General features: G+C 43.9%; 1 protein-coding gene and 1 long non-coding RNA gene across 8 annotated transcripts in view; one reads left to right on the top strand and one right to left on the bottom strand.

Moving 5' to 3' along the window:
* The window catches only part of LOC137446915 (uncharacterized), a 120,157-nt gene that overhangs the window by 38,217 nt on the left and 66,387 nt on the right, over positions 1-15,553 (bottom strand). The gene's annotated exons all lie outside the window — the stretch shown is intronic.
* BMP7 (bone morphogenetic protein 7) overlaps positions 1-15,553 on the top strand; it is a 46,595-nt gene that overhangs the window by 13,641 nt on the left and 17,401 nt on the right. The window contains exon 2 of the mRNA XM_068149994.1: positions 11,087-11,279. Coding sequence (XP_068006095.1) covers positions 11,087-11,279 — 193 coding nt within the window. The remainder of the gene's footprint in view (positions 1-11,086; positions 11,280-15,553) is intronic.

The raw sequence follows: 15,553 nt of genomic DNA, 5'->3' as shown, positions 1-15,553 counted from the left end.
TGAGGAACAGGAGGCAACTTTAAAAAAAATCGTGTAGTGGAAGATAATTAGCAGCAGATAAGCTGCATCAGTTTATGAACACAACTTTCATAAAGTTCTTCAAGCTCTGGAAGCATGATTTGGAAATTACTGGAAGTAAGTTGGTGGGCAATATCCTCTCTCGCTGGCCCAGTGTAAAGCAGAGGAGCCTGGCCTTGCAAATGTGGATGAATGAGCTCTCCAGGGCGTTGGTGGTGCATGTAGCCATTGCTGCTGTCTGTTTTGTATAAACATATCAGAGACGCTTGGGCAGTGACCTCCCCAAGATTACTCACTCAGGCTGTTTATTATGAACAGTGTCTGAAGCCTTTTTAGTTTGCCCCAGTGTAGTTACTGGAGCGTAAGAGCACAATTTGATATTGTCACATCTCTACATGATCAAATCGTTGCATCAAAGAGTTACTATGTCACAATTTGCTCTCTCTTTGCATGCCCTCTGCACATGCCTTCCTGCGGATCAAGGTGCCTGTGCTACAGGTTCCCGGCTTCCTGTAGAGATGCTTAGTCTGCCCCTTGTACAGACATTGGGGTATGATGAGCAGGGAGGCTTGCAGTGCTGCTGTCCTCACTCTCTGAGGATGAGCACCCTTCCACTTTGCCCATCGCTAGTGGGCTGTCTTCTTGAGGTTAGGTTAGAGTGGGCTAAAAATGCTTCAGGGAAGCATTTCGTGCCTTCCCCTGATCTGAAATTTGGTCCAAGCTCAAGAAGAACCATTTCACACTTGGAAGTTTTCAAGAATGACCTGGAACATTTTCTTCCAGGATCTGCATTTTGTCCCCCAGTAGCCCATTTTAGGTTTCCCTGTTGTAGTCTCTCACACTGCCTCTTATCTTCCCTGCATGAATATACGTTACTTCTCACCAGATCTGGTCAGTCACTTGTCTCTCCTTCTTTGGCCCTGGGGATGTGTTTCTGTTTGCTCAGTGCTGTGTGCACAAGCAGACAGCTGTTTTTTGCATCAATAATTTTTTGAGAGGCCTCCAGCCTCAGAGCACGTTGCAGGAAGCACCTTGGGCCCCATTTGTCTGCTGGTTAGACTTGGGGATTACTTTTCTCAATGAACCATATTGTCACTAACTTTTCTCTCTCTTTGTGCTCTGCAGCCTCTTCTTTCTCTCGAGACACCCACCACCCTGCTTTCTCTCCAAATGTGTACTACCCATTTCTGTGCTGTCTGCCACCTCATCCTGACCCTCATCTGAGATTCCTTCCCCTTGGCAGGGGGGGAGCTGTCACTATCTCCTTGACCCTTGGATGCACTGGCAAAATGTGTGACTAGGAGTTCACACCTAATGCTGGCACAGCTTCCCTGTGAAGCTGGCCTCACCAGATACAACACACTGACTTCACAGCACCAGGAAAGTAGACCCACTATCCTCCAAATTGCAAAAAGAGAGCAGGGTAATGTATCAGTCATCTCAGCTCAAGGAGGGAAAAGAAAAAATATATTCCTTCATATACTTCCCACAGCTGCACCCAAAGGATTTAGGGTTTAAGAGATGTTTTAGACAGCAGCACACCTCTGCTCTTAGCCTGTGTTATTCCATGCTATGCATTACAGTGCAGACAGAGAAGAGGAAACAGGAATTATGCTGAGCTTCTGCCTTTCATTTTGCTCAATTTGAACACAGAGACATTTCTAGAGGAGGATAAAAAGAAGAGCTAAGATTGCCTTTGATGAGCAGGAAGCTTTGCAGCTGCCTTAGCCTGTCCCATGCAGCACATGGTACCAGCAGGGAGCTGCAGGAGGCCCCTTCTTGGAGCTGCTGTCCAGGTGCATCCCTGTCTTTCAGATACACAGAGACATGCAACAGCCCCAGTCTGTCAGTGGGGCAGTGTGCTGGGGGTCAAAACCAGCCAAAGTTAACCCTGCTCTCAGTGACAGCATGAGAGCTTGAGACATTTTGTAATGGCCACAACTTTGTGCCATTGGGAGGACATAGGAGGGGCCACGTCTTGCAGCATCACCACATTCCCCAACTTGCCTCTCTGTCTCTCTGGCAAAATGCCACCCCTAAAGTGCTAGTAAAGGGAGAACTGCTGGGGGTAAATCCCCAGGTCAGCACTGTCCTGAGACAAATAAGAGAGGCTGATGAGGGAGACCCTGCAGGAGATTGCCTTATATTGGATTCCTGGAGGATGAAGGTAGAAATAGATGAGTCTGTCTAAAAGAACAACTTAATGAACTCCCATTCATTTCTTTACTATGTCACCCCTCATTTCTCCATTTCCCCACACACCTCAAATCCTGCAGCAATCCTAAGTGCGTTAGAGCAGCTGCAGATGGATTGCAGAGCTATGTGTTGCTGTGTTTCACATGCTAAGGCTGTGAAAAAGGCATTCTGAAGAAGCAGCTCTTGCCTTCTTATTTAACTTTGCTTTCCCCAGATACACATACAGACACTGCAAACTCAGCATCAGGATTCACACCACAATCTGTCTGTTTACTATTAGGAGAGTTCTGTGTTCACAGAGCAGTCCCACATATAAATTTTTCACAATACCTTTCATCTAGCCTGGCTCTGATTTCAGCAGAGAAACCACAATGTAAATGGTACTGATCAGGGCGCACTTGGAGAACAAAATGGATTACCTGTGCATAACCTGCTAGATGGTTCATGGATGTTCTTTAAGGAGAAATAGTTTTACCATCCGGCATTGCCTTAAAGTGCCTACAAAGAAATCTGGCAAAGGAATATCTTCAAATGCAGAAGGCAGTGTGCATACTTCTCTCTGTCATTTCCCTCCTGATTATGATGTTTGCCCTTTGCTATCTACCACCCAAGGAATTGTAACTTAAAAGTCTCCTGGGTCACACTTGGGGCAAGAGGATGTGGTGGCTTGCAGCATCCTCTCATCCCCTGCTGCCTTCCTGGCCAACACAGCTCCCAGAGGAGCAGGTGGCTCCACATCGCTCCCTGAAGCCTCAAAGCAGGTACAGCACTAACCCAAATGCTGGAAGAACATCGTCAAGCACTCAGGCTGGCATTTTGTCAGAGAAATGCCAATTTCTGTCCTGAGCAGTCCTTGCTAGCTGAAGTTTAACTTGGTCAGGAGGAACTTGCTGCTGCTTCGGAGATAATTAAACCCATCTTCCCTCAGCCCGCTGTTTGTACATGCACAATGATACCATTGTTCAGAGTCATGCAACACATATGCTGACATTAAAGTGTTTAATCTTGTAGTACAGTATTCCATTATTTTGGACATCTGTACATGATAGAAAGGGTACGTATTAGGGGATTTGTTGACAAAGAAATAGCTAATGCTGATACATGTGTGGACTGAAAGGATCTTTCCAAGTTGTGCTCGGCAGTAGGGAGAATGCTCCTTCCCAGGCCTGAAGCCTGGCACAGATGTGATATGCACTGTTGCTATTACCACTTTGCAATTTATAACAAGGAGTCAGTGTTCAGAAGAATTTTGGAAGCTCCCTGCTGGGTTTGTGGCTAGGTGGTCTTGCTGGCAACACCACCTTCATGCTGGCAACACCACCTTTATGCTGAAAGCTGAAAAAATGAAGTGATGGCTAAGGGAAGAATATTAACTCCAGAGGGTTTTCTTTCCCTTTCAAAGTGAAAATGCTTACCCCGTATTGCTTTGCAGAGTGAGCGCTAAAGAGTTTTGAACCCTTCTGTTTCTAACCTCTGGGGCTGGGGATCAGAATTTACAGAGTCTAGTATTCACCTCATTTGAAATTAATTCATTAGTCCTGCTTCCACCCATGTCTGGGGCAGGACTTCTCCCTGCCACGTGCTGAATTTACTGTGCAGGAGATACTGTATCACTATCACCTCTCTCTACCTAACTGTGAAATGGGCGCATGAGCATCAGAGTGTCTGGGTGCAGGTTCTCTTTTGCTGCATGCTGCCTTGGCTGAGAGCAGCCACTTCTGCAAAGGATTGACAGGCTCAAGACCATCAGGACAGGGCTTTGACAGGTGAGTCCAGACCCCCCAAATACCTGGGGGTTCTGAGCCTGTAGCTGAAGGACAGGGTGTGTATTCAGAAGTGGCATGATGGCAGCAGTCTCAGGTGGTGGGGTGCATTAATGAGTTCCAGAAAAACCACAGACTATTTTTCTGGTAAGCTTATCTCACAGACCAAAATGAAGGGATGCATTTGTTTTTCCATAGGTTTCTCCAAAAACTTGCAGTAGCTTTTAGATGACTTTAGAGAGCTGCAGCTATCCAAACCCTCCAAATACTGTTTTTATCACTCTTTAAAAAAAAAAAAAACCAACAAAAAATCCCATCACACAACCCAAAATGTTTGCTCTGCTCCATTTATAGGACTCCCAATTTATATCCTGTAACGATTTCTTCAAATATTTCTTTAACTGCTGCTTTAACTGCCTCATGTCAGCATGTAAATCTTGTAGCCAAGAGGATGAAACAAATGAAAACCAATCACAGAACTTTTCATTCCCAAATTCTTGCCATTATAAATTTGCTGCCACTGCCCCTGTAACTCTTGCTGTCAAGCACAATGAGGAGGGAAATGTGTGCTTTAGCAGACCGTGGCCTGGCATGACATTATTGCAATCTTTATTATACTCCCCCTTTTCCTCAGAAAAATATAAGGACTGACCTTGCACTTCTTGCTTCCTTGGGAATTCTGCTGAGCCCAGTAGGCTCTTTCAGCTGTGGAGACCACTGGATCCTTCCCTAATTGGTTTCCTCCTTCTTGAACCTCACTAACATATTGAGAAAAGGCCTGTATTTCATAAGTGGCATGGTTTTATCCACCAATTTAGAGACAAAGAAGTGCAATTTATAGAGGGAACATTTAATGCCTGTTAATTAGAATCCCATCAAGAGGTCTCAAATTTGGCATCCTGAAAATTTACAGTGCAGTTTCACAACCGCCGCAAGCCCAGAGTCCAAGGGGTGGCCCTGCCCTCCCTCCTGCCATCCTGGGAGGTCCTCACTCCTCCTCCTGCCACCACTGCTCCTGAGGCACCACAGTGGGCTGGGTGAGGACAGGATCTATTGAAAACTCATCTGGGGAATGGAAAATGATTTTCCAGTTGAATCCATTTCCTAAGAGAGGCAGCAGGGTGAAGCAGTAGGTAGGAGTGGGACCTTCCCTTTGGACACTTGCTGAAGATGCTCATGGACTTCAGACAGCACTGGTGGTCCCAGGGCAGCTGGTTTCTAGGAACCTCATGTTCTACACTGAAATGCAAGAGATTTTGTGAAGTTTTGGCTTCAGTCTCAAGGGGGTGGTGATGGAGGGAATTAAAGGTAAATTTTCTTGGAAAATCAGATGAGATTTTCAACTGCTGGATGAAAAATGGTGTAATTCAAAGTGTAGTTTGCCCTCTCAGGGGTTTGCCTAGGAGGGCTCACTGGACAAATCAGGCAGCCCTCAGCCATCTCTGAAAAAGAAACGCTCATTTTCTGGAGTTCTCTTTCTGTCAGGAGGAAAATAGATAAAGACTTTCTTACCCACTAAACACACCTACATGACTTCTTCAGTGCCTGGGACAGGCAGCCACAGGTAGCCTCTGAAAACCTGTTAGACCTTGATGCCAGAGCATGGCAGATTTTTTTGGCATCCAAATCTCTGAGGGGTTAAGATTGTCCTTAAAGTTGCTTAAGTGCATCTGCTGATGGCTCTGCAGTGAGTCTCCTGCCTGGCTGGGAGGCTGAGGCAAGGGGGTGTTGTCTTTTGGAATCTATTTTCCTTTGACTTATCTTTCAGTTTCAGGAATTCAGGACCTTTCATCTATTTGAGATTAAAGTCCTTTACAAATCCCTTCTGGCCTTTTTTTGGGAGTAAAGAAGTTACAGACACCCTACTGCACATTCCTTTTGGTACTTTTTTTTTTTTCCCCCCTTCATTGTAAATGAGAAACAAGTAGCACTCTTAATTGTTGTTAGCTCCGCAATAAATGAGACAACTACTTTTAAAGTGCCTTATAAAAACAATTAGCATATTATCAGGTGAAAGCATTAACAGGAAAAAAAATCTGAGTTTTTCCTTGTTTAAATATTCCAAGTGTATCACCCAAATGTGCCAGGGAAGAGGAGGCATGGAATTACTGAAGCTTTCCCAGTTTGGCAGCCTGAGCACAGAATCTATTCATCTGGTGTTTACTTTGCTTGTGAAACAGGGAGTTTTTACATCTTCATAAAACAAGAGCAGAAGAACACTTAGGTAAATTGGCAAAAGGCCTCTCATGAAATCCCTTGAAATTAGTGCAAATATTTCTGTTGCCTTCCCTGGGATTTGGACCAGCTCTTTAATGCCTCTGTAATAATTTTTTTTAACATAGTCATTCTTGGAAAATTGATGCTGTGATTCACTGGTTCTTTGCTTGACACGGAGCTAGTGATTGACGTCGTGCTACCGTGCTTGGTACTAGGACTAAACCTCCGTGATTCCTTTCGTATGTGTGGAGAGAAATCGTAACTTCTGCAAGCTATGTCTCAATGTAATTTTTGTTGTCATGTGTCATGCCTTGCCTACCACCAATCCCTATTACAAAACCAGTGGTGTAACCAGTATTTACAAAGTTGGCTCAGTTCAGCCTTTCACTTACCGGTCGTGATTTGCAAAGTAACTGAAAATAGTTGGGGCCCTCACTTCTAATCTCAACATTTTGTAGTGAAAATAACCCAAGCAAATGTAGGATCATTTCAAGTTTCCCAGCTTAATGCTGATGTGTCATTTGCTTTAGAAGTTTGGGTACCCTGAGCTGTTAAACCAGGATCTCAAGACTTTGTCCAGCATGACATTTTTTCATACTGGTTTCACCTTCGTTGCTGTGAGTTCTGGCTGTACCTACACTTTTCCACCTCTGCATTTTAATGTTTGCAAGTTATGTGTCTGAGAAGAGTATGCTTTAGGACGCGTCGAAACAAGTGCCAGGGATTTGTTAACGTTTAATCTCCATCTTTTCCATATTTTTGGATCTGATACTTGGCTACATCACACCTGAGCATATGTATCTGTGTTTTCTTTTAACCATCCTGGTTGTTGCACAACTATGCCATCCTGCCTCCTCTTGCATCACCACAATGCCACAACAGAGTTGGTTTGGAGAGACAAAAGACTTCAGAGAGATCAGAGCCTTATCTACATCAGATAGAGTGCAGTCTGTGCAGCATTCAGATTGCAGACAGATAATCAAGGCTGGGCTTTCAAAGATGCTGAGCTTACTTGCATATTTGCAACAGAGGTGTGGCAAATTTACTGATAACCACTAACCTAAGATATGTGCTTGTTTTGATCACCTTAATTGTCCTGCACAATTTTTGGTGTCTTGCTTATTTTCTCATGAATCCGTTGCCTGCCTCCATCCTACAGCTCGCAAGTCCCATTGTCTTGACCTTTCCTTTTCCAAAGGACTATGCCAAAGGGAGTGTCTGGTGAGCCCCACCTACCATAGCTACGATTAACTACTGCACTCACCATGCCCAGAAGTTGTTTTGCACCAGTAGATTTTGAGCCAAGTGTTAAATTAGGTCTCTGTAGTTGTTGTGCTTCCAAATGGGAGACCACTTCTAAAACTGAGGAAAGGTGCATTTACCCATGCATCACCTGTGAGTGACTTTGGGTTGTTCCTCTAGGAGAGGAAATCCACTATTTTCCCACAGCTGAAGCACACAGTCTGTTTCATAGCAGAATTATTTTTCAAGGGTGTTCTTCCTTTTCATATTTTACAACCTTTGATTGCACATCCAGAGCTTTGGTTTCCTCTCCAAGCAGCTGCCTTGCCAAGCCATTTGAATTGTGACAGTTTCTGAGCTGGAATTTCCAATGTTTGAAATTAGGAACTGGGCTAAAAGTATTCACCAAAAGCCTTTGGGTAGCAGTGATTTTTAAGAACTATGAACCTGGGACAAGCACGAGTTCAAGTTCTTTGGGCAGAAGGGCTATGAAATATAGCCAGAAATATTCATATTGTTAGATGACTTTTAAGGGAGCATTTAACACATAATGGCTGACAGACAGCTGAGATGAAATCCTTCAAGAATGACCAAAAGGTTCTCATTATGGTATGTTGCATCAATGGGGATCACAGATTTTATGGATCTAATGGAGAAACCACAGTTTGTATTCAAAGAGCTGTAGCAATTTGCATGGCTATTTTGGTGAACACTTACAATATCACCCCCCTCCCCTTTTGTTTGTTAACTTCCTCTCCTCCCCTGCTGAGACTGCTCAGGTAATTAATTGGAAATTACCCAGTTGCAGTATTGTCAAAGGTCTGACTAACACCCGTCAAACCCAGGAAACTCGGGCTTCTTGAGCACTCTCCTGCTCACCTCATGCTGTTGTGCTCGGGGTCTGCACAAAGTGCACAATCATTTATACTGTACCATATGTTCACAAATACCAATGCACAGCACCATGAATTAAGGATAGGATTTCAGCTCTCATAATGAAGAGTCTCGCTTTTATGAGTTCAAGTCAGACCCTTAACGTTATTTTAAAGTAGATTTTGGTGTTTAATTATGTAATAAGATTTACTGCAGTCATCTAACAGATGTTGATTCAGGGTCAGTGTTTCTCATAAATTAGTTCTGAAAGGATTTGTTACTTCTGGGTCAGCAGATAGGTCCAGAGTGCAAAGAAAAAGGGGAAAAACAATAAACACTGAGTTGAAGGGTTCCTTGGGATTCTTTCTTCAGTTACATATCCACATATTTTCATGATCTTAATGACTATAGCCACAGGAATGTTTGCTTTAACACTAAAGATGGCTCAGCCCAAAACCCTATATCCAAACATCTGCAAAGCATGGGAAAGTTCAAACTCTGGGGCTCTTTATTTTATGACCCAAGCTGTTAATTTTTCATACTAATATGACAGATTTTTTTCTAGGGCTCTGCAGTGGGAATCACTGTGAACTCTAGCAGCACCCGAAAAAGTTCCATCCTCATGTGTTTGTTGTCAGACTTTGTGTATGAAGTGCAGCCAAAGCCTGGTGTTGGCCGATGTAGTTGTCATCACATATGTATGCTGAAAAGGTGCACCCACCTTCCTTTGAAAAAGCAGCCTTCCCAAGCCTTTGGAAGCAAAACACATTGATATGCTACTGCTAGACCTCTCTGTAAGACACCCTGCTGGTGATACTAGCCATAATCTAACTAAAACCACACCGCATTATATTCATTCTTCTATAGTTGTGGTTAAAGGAGCTATTCCATATTAAAATATTTTTCCCTCCCCTCTATAATTTAGTTGCAGACAAATTCCTTTGAGACTGAAATCATGCTCTTTATATCTTGTTCTGCTGAGAATGCTTTGGAGGAAGTGAAATGAGGCATATTTAATAGTGTTGCAGCACTTATAGGGTGGTTTTAGCCTGCCAAGTGTTTTACAAAGACTGGTGAATGTTAACAGTATTCCCCCACTTGTGGGTATGAGAGAGACTGAGTGATCTTCCTGAGGATGTACGAGATGCTATACTTTAGAAGGGCAACAATAACTTTGTTCATTCAGCACACACTAAGAGTCCTCAACATATAAAACCATTTGCTGAACTTAATCACCTTTGTCTTGGAAAGTTTAGGCATTTCATACCTAAAAACCTCTTCTACAATGAATCCCAGCTACTAGTAAAAGCTCTGAAGTATTTCCCTGAAGAGCAATCACACAGTGGCAAACTGCAAGCTCTGGACTCCTCGCAGAAGTAATGTGTGAGAGGAGGAAGAGCCTGTGGCCAGCTGCTGAGTCTCAGCCAACAAAGCAGCACTGAACCTGCTCTGTGTAAGTGCTTGGACACAGCCTGGTTCCCAGAGGCTCCCCACGCTCTGTCCCTGCCACAAGGGAGGCCCTCGCCAGTGCCGATGGACGTTTGTGCAGTGTGGTGCTGTAAATTTAAATAGCACTTTCCAGACCTGTGCTCGAAGCTCCTCTTTTTCAGGAGTAATTCCATTTAAGTCAATGGATTTACACAATGGATTTATGGCTGCCAGAAGAGAATCAGGCCTGTAGAAAGACACACATTCTTTGCCAAGAAAGTCTCAGAGCTAACTACTTGAATTGTGCAGTTGAGCTGCAGGGAGGTCAAGTGGACAGACAACGGGACCGTGACATACGGGAAGTCCCTGGTTCAAACTTCAGCTCTTAAAATGTCACGTGGTGTGACCTCTGGCGAGTCAGTTCATCCCCTTACACCTCTGTTAACCCATTTTCCTTTGTGTGACTTGTCTACTTAATTTGGAATTTGTTCCAAGAAGGGTCCTTCACTTCATATGTTGGTATGGGGCACTGACACCTTGCCTCCCTGTTGATGCAGGACAGACTCAGAGTCTTTGTTTCCTCACAACACTGACCCTTCCCTTCAGTGTCCACAAGCAGTGTTACATGAGACCATCAGCTGTCCATCAGAAGACAGGCAGACCCTTTGCTCAATGGGATAACACACCACAATAATACTGTCTTGGGAGGGCTCTGGCACTTGCTTGTTCTTCAACAGTCAGGGTTGGGAGTAGAAAGGAAGTACTCACTTTGAACATTTGCTTCACAGCCCTGATTGCTAAAGATGCTTTAAAAGGAAAGCTTTGACCCTTGGGAGCCAGGGCTGTGAGCTTGTGATGAATTCAGCTGGCAGTGAATATGGGTCACCAGCATGAAAAGCCTCAAGGACTGGAATTTGTGTATATATGTGTGTGGGTATGCATGTGCAATTTTCAGGAGGAGAGTCAGGCCAAGAACCAGTGCTTCTGAAAAGCCCCATCTGTTTCTTTCTGCTCCTTCCCACAGCAGCTTGGTCGTTATCGGTGGCAAATGTCCAAAGTCACTTGTCAAGCATGAAGCTGCCAAAAATCATTAAGACACAATGGTCACCCACACCCTGTACCAGCCAGCTGTACAACTGTTTCAAAGAGAGTCTGATAAACACATATATCCTTATAATAGCCCAGATAAAGTTGTGTATTTCCTACGTGCTTTAATGAACCGAACAGCAGCCTGAGATGCTGCAATCAGATATTCTTGCCCTTTTCTGTTGTGGCAACTCACAAGCTTGTTTGATGGCAAGGGGAAAGGGAACAAAGCAGGTGGCTAATGGGCTGTTTTTCTGTTTCAGTGGAGCATGACAGAGAGTTTCACCATCAGCGCTGCCACTACAGAGAGTTCAGGTTTGATCTCTCCAGAATCCCCGAGGGGGAAGCGGTGACGGCGGCAGAGTTCAGGATATATAAGGATTATATCCGCGAACGCTTCGATAACGAAACATTCCAGATTAGTGTCTACCAGGTCCTCCAGGAGCACCCAGGAAGGTGAGTGACCTGCAGGGATATCCTGATGCAAGCACAAGCACTGTGTGTTCGTTCCGAGTTACATCCAGCAATTTCAGAAATCCTGATGCCATCAGCACAAGGGTCTTAAGAGCTGTCTTTAGCCGTCAGGATTGTACAGTGACCTCTCAGTCAGTGCCAATGCAGCAGGCACATAGCTGCCATGTACGTTCAGCCACTGAGGGCATGGGGAGAAGGTGCCCCAAAGGCAGTCCCAGTGCTGCTGCTGTTGTCCCTGGGAGCACTCAGTAGTTGAGGAGCCAACAGGCCTGGGCCTGGGCCATGTGCTAGTGCAGGAAAAGACCATAAACTCAGGGTATTTCAAGATTTCTGGAAGACCTACCCTCCTCCTCTTGCCACTTAGGGATCCTGAAGTGGTAAACCCACATCCGAATGCTTCCTTTCTAATTGTAGCTTAATTACCGAAGGCATTCAAAGTCCCTAATTAACAAAGACAGATGACACCATGCTTTTTATACTGACTGATTGTTTTGCATGTGCAAAACTACAAGATGAGCTATTAAATCCATTCCAAGCAATTATTAATATATGCCAAGATCCCTGACAAATCCTCCAGGGAACTTGAATAAGAACATATGTTCAATTTTCTCATCTGTTTTTAGTTCCAATTAATCAGCAATCCCAAACCATTTATCAAAGGCACTTAGTTGCATTTGCACATGATTCTGTTACATACAAATCCTACCAAAAGTGAGACTGCATTTATTTACATGAGAAGTATTTACAGTCACATGCTAGTCAGAAGTTATTCTTTAGGATTACTAAATGTGGGGTAATAATACTAAAGCCCTAATTTAAGTTTATGAAAAGAGAGAAACACTAGGGATTTAAAAAGGAGAAAGTCCAAAAGGGTAAGAAAAAAACCCCAACAAACCAAACACAAAACATATATAATCAAGAATCTGGCTTTTTATTTTTATAAGAGCTAGTAAAAATGCAGGAAAAAAATTGAAACACGACAGGAAACCTCATCAACGTTTTTAAATGGTGAGGATTTCTACTGGCTGGGCTGTATGGTTATTTAACAACTGGTGTGTTTTCTTCCACATCTGAAACTCTAATTTTGTGGCTTAAAGCTCATGGTTGTCCTGACATTTCTAATAATGCCGTTGTTTGCAGAGTTGGGGGACTTTACTGATGTTAATCTACTTTTTTATCAAGCTCTACCTTTTAACCAGGCTTACTTAAAAGAGAAGGCAACATGGCACACGTGTGCATGGGACCTGTTAGATGTTGTGCTTACCATAAGCATTGAAGTTTATTCCATCTTAGGCCCTTCCAGCAACAGAAGCCTCCCTTTGCTGTGCTTTTTGAGTAGGTTATTTGGGTATCAGCCTGCAGGGATGACTTTTCCCTCTTGAGAAAAGCAGAAACAAGAGATGTGTTGGCAGATGAAGAGGCCCTAATCAGTGTGCCAGGGCATAAGAGAATTGCCAGAAACCTGTTCTTAGAGTAAATGTCTTTCCTCATCAGACGCCAGGGAAGTTTTCCTTCAGATCATGATGAGGGAGGTAGGTGCCCACTAGGAATCTTACTGACAGAGTTAGGATGACATTTATTACCTTAATTTTTATGATGATACATCCACGTTTGTGAAAATTAGGTTTAGAGAGGCCTGCAAGGGAACCCCTGGGCATAATTCTGTGTGGACCAGCAAGTGTTTCTGCAAACTGTGTCCTTCGTAAATGCTTGTTTCTAAAGGAAAAAAAATGTGTGCAAAGAGCAGGCATATACATGAACCACTGGCTGGAAGAGGGGAGGAATCTTGCTAGTGATATGGATGTTCCAGCTACAAGATTAGATGCCATTTTACTGTATCATATTCACCATAGGAACACTATTTTTAATGAGCGTCAATGCATATTCACTCTTCGCATACATTTTGGCACAGGCAATAACGAGGTTTTGAACAGTTTGTCCTGAAAAAAATGTTCCTGTTGGTTTGGATTGACCAAAGGTAAAAATATTGTCACTAACATTTGTAAAAATATTTGTTCTTTTTCTGCATTTTTCCACTGACATTTTCCAACCGGCTCTGTCACAGACCAGTCATCCAAGTCAGTGTGTCATTGGGCAAGTGGAGAAAGAAAACAAACTCTCTCCAGTGTTGATCAAAAAACACCCATTCACTTTGATGCTTCCTTGGCTGTTTGTCTCATCCTGAGCAGGCTGGAAAGTCAGACCCATCTGACGTTGTTAGCAACAAGAGCAAAACAAAGCCAAACCCTCCACCCCACGCAGGCAAGAAAACCTTTACTCATTTGGCTTTGTAGATTCCTCTCCTGAGAGCATGGCAGGTAAAACGGCCAACAAAAACCCAAATGGTTTTCCCTCTCCTTGTGCTCTTATGATGATACAATAGCAGTGGGATCTCCCAGGAGATTGATGGAATTGCCTTGTGGGATCTGAAACACCAGGTATTCTCCAGCCCAGTGCACCTCCTGTTGAAGTGCACCAAGGCACAGCCAGCTCAGTGCTTGGCTCCCCAGAGATCAGGACAGCGTCCAGGGCCACAAAACCAGCACAGCGTGCAGCTGGAAAGCCCAAGCTGAGGCCAACTGGAGATTTTTCCCTTTGAGGGTGAAGAGTCCATCAAGCTAAAAGCTGGATTTTCAGTTAAACCTCAGATGAGCCTCCAGTTTGGAGGGTGTGCTGGTGTACCCTCAGTTCAAATAAACCAGGAGTATGAGCAGTTCAACAATTACTGACTTGCTTTACAAGTTCAGGCAGGTTGGCTGGTATCTAACCAGTAACATCTCTCGTCTGCAACTTACTGTCAGTGAAAAATAGAGGCATAGGTCTTTCCAGACAAACAGCTGCACCCACAGCAGGCTACTTCTGAAATCCTGCCCCTCAGTACTATGCATGTGTGAACACGGGATGGAAGCTCTCCTCCATCTACCGCTCATATAGGCACCTGACAACCCTAGCAGTAAAAACAAGAGCCCAGCTCCATCCTTACTAGTCAATGGGATGCCACTCTGGACTTTGACTAACAGAAATTATGTCTTGTCAGACTGAAGATATTATTACAGGTGTTTATAGGAAATCAGACTAAAGGATCAAAGATTCTTTCCGGCCCTTCCAAATCTGTGAATTCATTGCAAGACAAATCTGGCAACATCTCCTTTATAAAAAAGCATGTGCAGCATTCTTCAGGGACAAAGCATCAGTTATTCACTTGATGCAAACAAGTACATTCATGAGCAAAAATGTTCCTAATATCATAAACACTGTGAAAACTGTTGATATTTTGACTAATATGTCTCAAAGCTTTCATGTGCATAACTTAAAGTCTGGTGATTCATGTCCAACTTTTGTTTGGTCTTCATGGTTCATTCATCTGAAAGCCTGGGAAAGAGTTTTTTTAAGGACAGTAACTGGCTTGAGAAAGGTATTGAGCAGAAGAATATCAAGCCCTGGTTTTGGTCACAATCCCTGCTAGTGGGAGCTAAAAGTTGGCCATTGCCCTCAGACTCTCTGCTGTTTTTGTAAGCAGCGGCCAAGGCAAGCATTTCAAAGGGACTTCAGTGCTGAAAAGACATGAAGGTGTGCAGAAGAATTTCTCACAACCAAGCAGATTGGATACCAAACTCCTATCACAACTGAGAGGAGCTTGTGGTTTTTTGTTGTGTCTTTTTTTAATGTCCCCATGCAGTGCTGGGGCAGATTGTCAGGCCGTCATCCTCAGTATGTTAACCTGACAATGCAGAGCAAATGCACACTGTATAGTTCTCCTCAACACCAGAGCTTGGTCCTGCCCATCTGCCTGCACCTTCAGACATACCTCATCCCAGATCTACCTCTCTGATTTCACTGGACTCAGCACTTGCACTGTGGAGTAAATCCCAATCCCTTTGAAGTTGATGGGAGTTTTGTTACTTGGAGAGAATAAAGCCAGGTAATTGAAATGTAGTTGCTACCTGTTGACTGGGTGGCCATTACAGATTTCACAGGCTTCAAAGGCAGCAAACAATTTGAATGCTCCTGTTGCCAGCCCTACAGAAAAATAAGATCCTGCATTATGCATTCCTGGATTTGATTTGCAGCTGGAACACTTGAGTTTGCACTTCAAACTACACCACTTCAGCACCCAGATCAAACCTGAGCCCCTGTCCAGACCCCTATGTGTAACTTGGTAACTAAGCAAGGTTGAGGCCCACCCAACCTGTGAAGCAGATGTGCCTTCTTTTTGGAGCTTTTTGAAGTACCAGTGTGGTCATTCTAGGGATGTT

The sequence above is a fragment of the Melanerpes formicivorus genome, unplaced genomic scaffold (assembly GCF_026170545.1).
Source record: "Melanerpes formicivorus ecotype bairdi unplaced genomic scaffold, bMelFor1.0.p_v2 SCAF_19, whole genome shotgun sequence".
NCBI classification, from domain to species: domain Eukaryota; kingdom Metazoa; phylum Chordata; class Aves; order Piciformes; family Picidae; genus Melanerpes; species Melanerpes formicivorus.
This window is presented reverse-complemented; position numbering and strand designations above follow the sequence as displayed.